Source organism: Chanos chanos, chromosome 2, assembly GCF_902362185.1.
Source record: "Chanos chanos chromosome 2, fChaCha1.1, whole genome shotgun sequence".
NCBI lineage: Eukaryota > Metazoa > Chordata > Actinopteri > Gonorynchiformes > Chanidae > Chanos > Chanos chanos.
The window spans coordinates 7,507,651-7,508,771 of NC_044496.1; the positions used below are offsets into that span (position 1 = coordinate 7,507,651).

General features: G+C 41.8%; 1 protein-coding gene across 1 annotated transcript in view; it reads right to left on the bottom strand.

Annotated features, from left to right (window-relative positions):
* Window positions 1-851: 851 nt before the first annotated feature.
* The window catches only part of igdcc3 (immunoglobulin superfamily, DCC subclass, member 3), a 57,781-nt gene continuing 57,511 nt past the window's right edge, over window positions 852-1,121 (bottom strand). The window contains exon 14 of the mRNA XM_030794146.1: window positions 852-947. Within this exon, the coding sequence (XP_030650006.1) occupies window positions 852-947 (96 nt within the window). The remainder of the gene's footprint in view (window positions 948-1,121) is intronic.

Sequence of the window (1,121 nt, forward strand, 5' to 3'; positions counted from 1 at the left end):
CGCGGGAAGACGCAGATCCAGGAGACCTCCCTCAAGACATTCATTCAGGCTGAGGTAGGTTTTTTTTTTTGTTCCAATCCTAAGGGTTCATACAGCCAAGTCTAATAGAGCCTGCAGAAAAGGCTGAGAACTTGTTTAAAAAAAAAAAAAAAAAAGAAAACGAAAATGAGAGGAAATAGAATAATAAAAAACCCCACTGATATCACGAAAAAAAAAAGTCCTGAGACAGAGAACATTTCAAATCCCTGGAAGAAGGCCTTGGTCGTCGGGTTGGGTCATTGGTGGGCTGAGAGTAGGCAGCAGGATTATTTGAAAAAAAAAAGAAAGAAAGAAAAAAAACCTGATATACACTGAATAACATTAAAATGGTTTGATGTGAATACAGTAATCGGGCGGGGGGAAAAAAAAAGACAGAGGTGCTTTTGGGAACGAAAGACAGTCTAGGCCTTTTTCTGCAGCCAGGATCAATAAAACAGCAAAAGTGATATTAAACCAAACAAATAAACAAAAAAAAAAAAAGACTCTCACTTAGTTTACCTGCCAATGATACAACATAGCTGTCCATCCCAGAACCACACCAAACCTGAGGCCAGGGCGCACAACCTCCCAGAGTGAGTCCAGCACGTCCCACAAGGGGGACTTGACTTAAAATAAACTCTTTGCACAAATAAAAAAAAAAAAAAAAAAAGAAGAAGAAGAAACTGAGAAAACAAAACAAAAGTAAATACTTCGGTCGACCTGAGTAGGAGTAAGAGAGTCTTGAGTAGACTGTGGGAGTGCCTTTAACGAATTGTCACCCTTCATCCCGTTGACCGGCACCTCCCCCGGCCCTCTGCTGGCAGCTCCCGGAACTACGTCTCTTTGTCCTCCACCAGGCTGAAGTCATTCAGGGGAAGCGTGGACATCTGGGTCTCATTCAGTGCACAGGAGACCAGAGAGCTCTCCATCTAAGAACATATGTAAGATCATTATAAAAATCACCCTCTCCTCTACGCCATACACCTAACCGCTCTAAACAGCCAATGCATATATAGACACGGCTACCTACGGTTGGGGTAAATTCTGAATTGACTGAATTCTGAATTGACTAATGATTCGTTTACATTCATTGCTTGTAACCT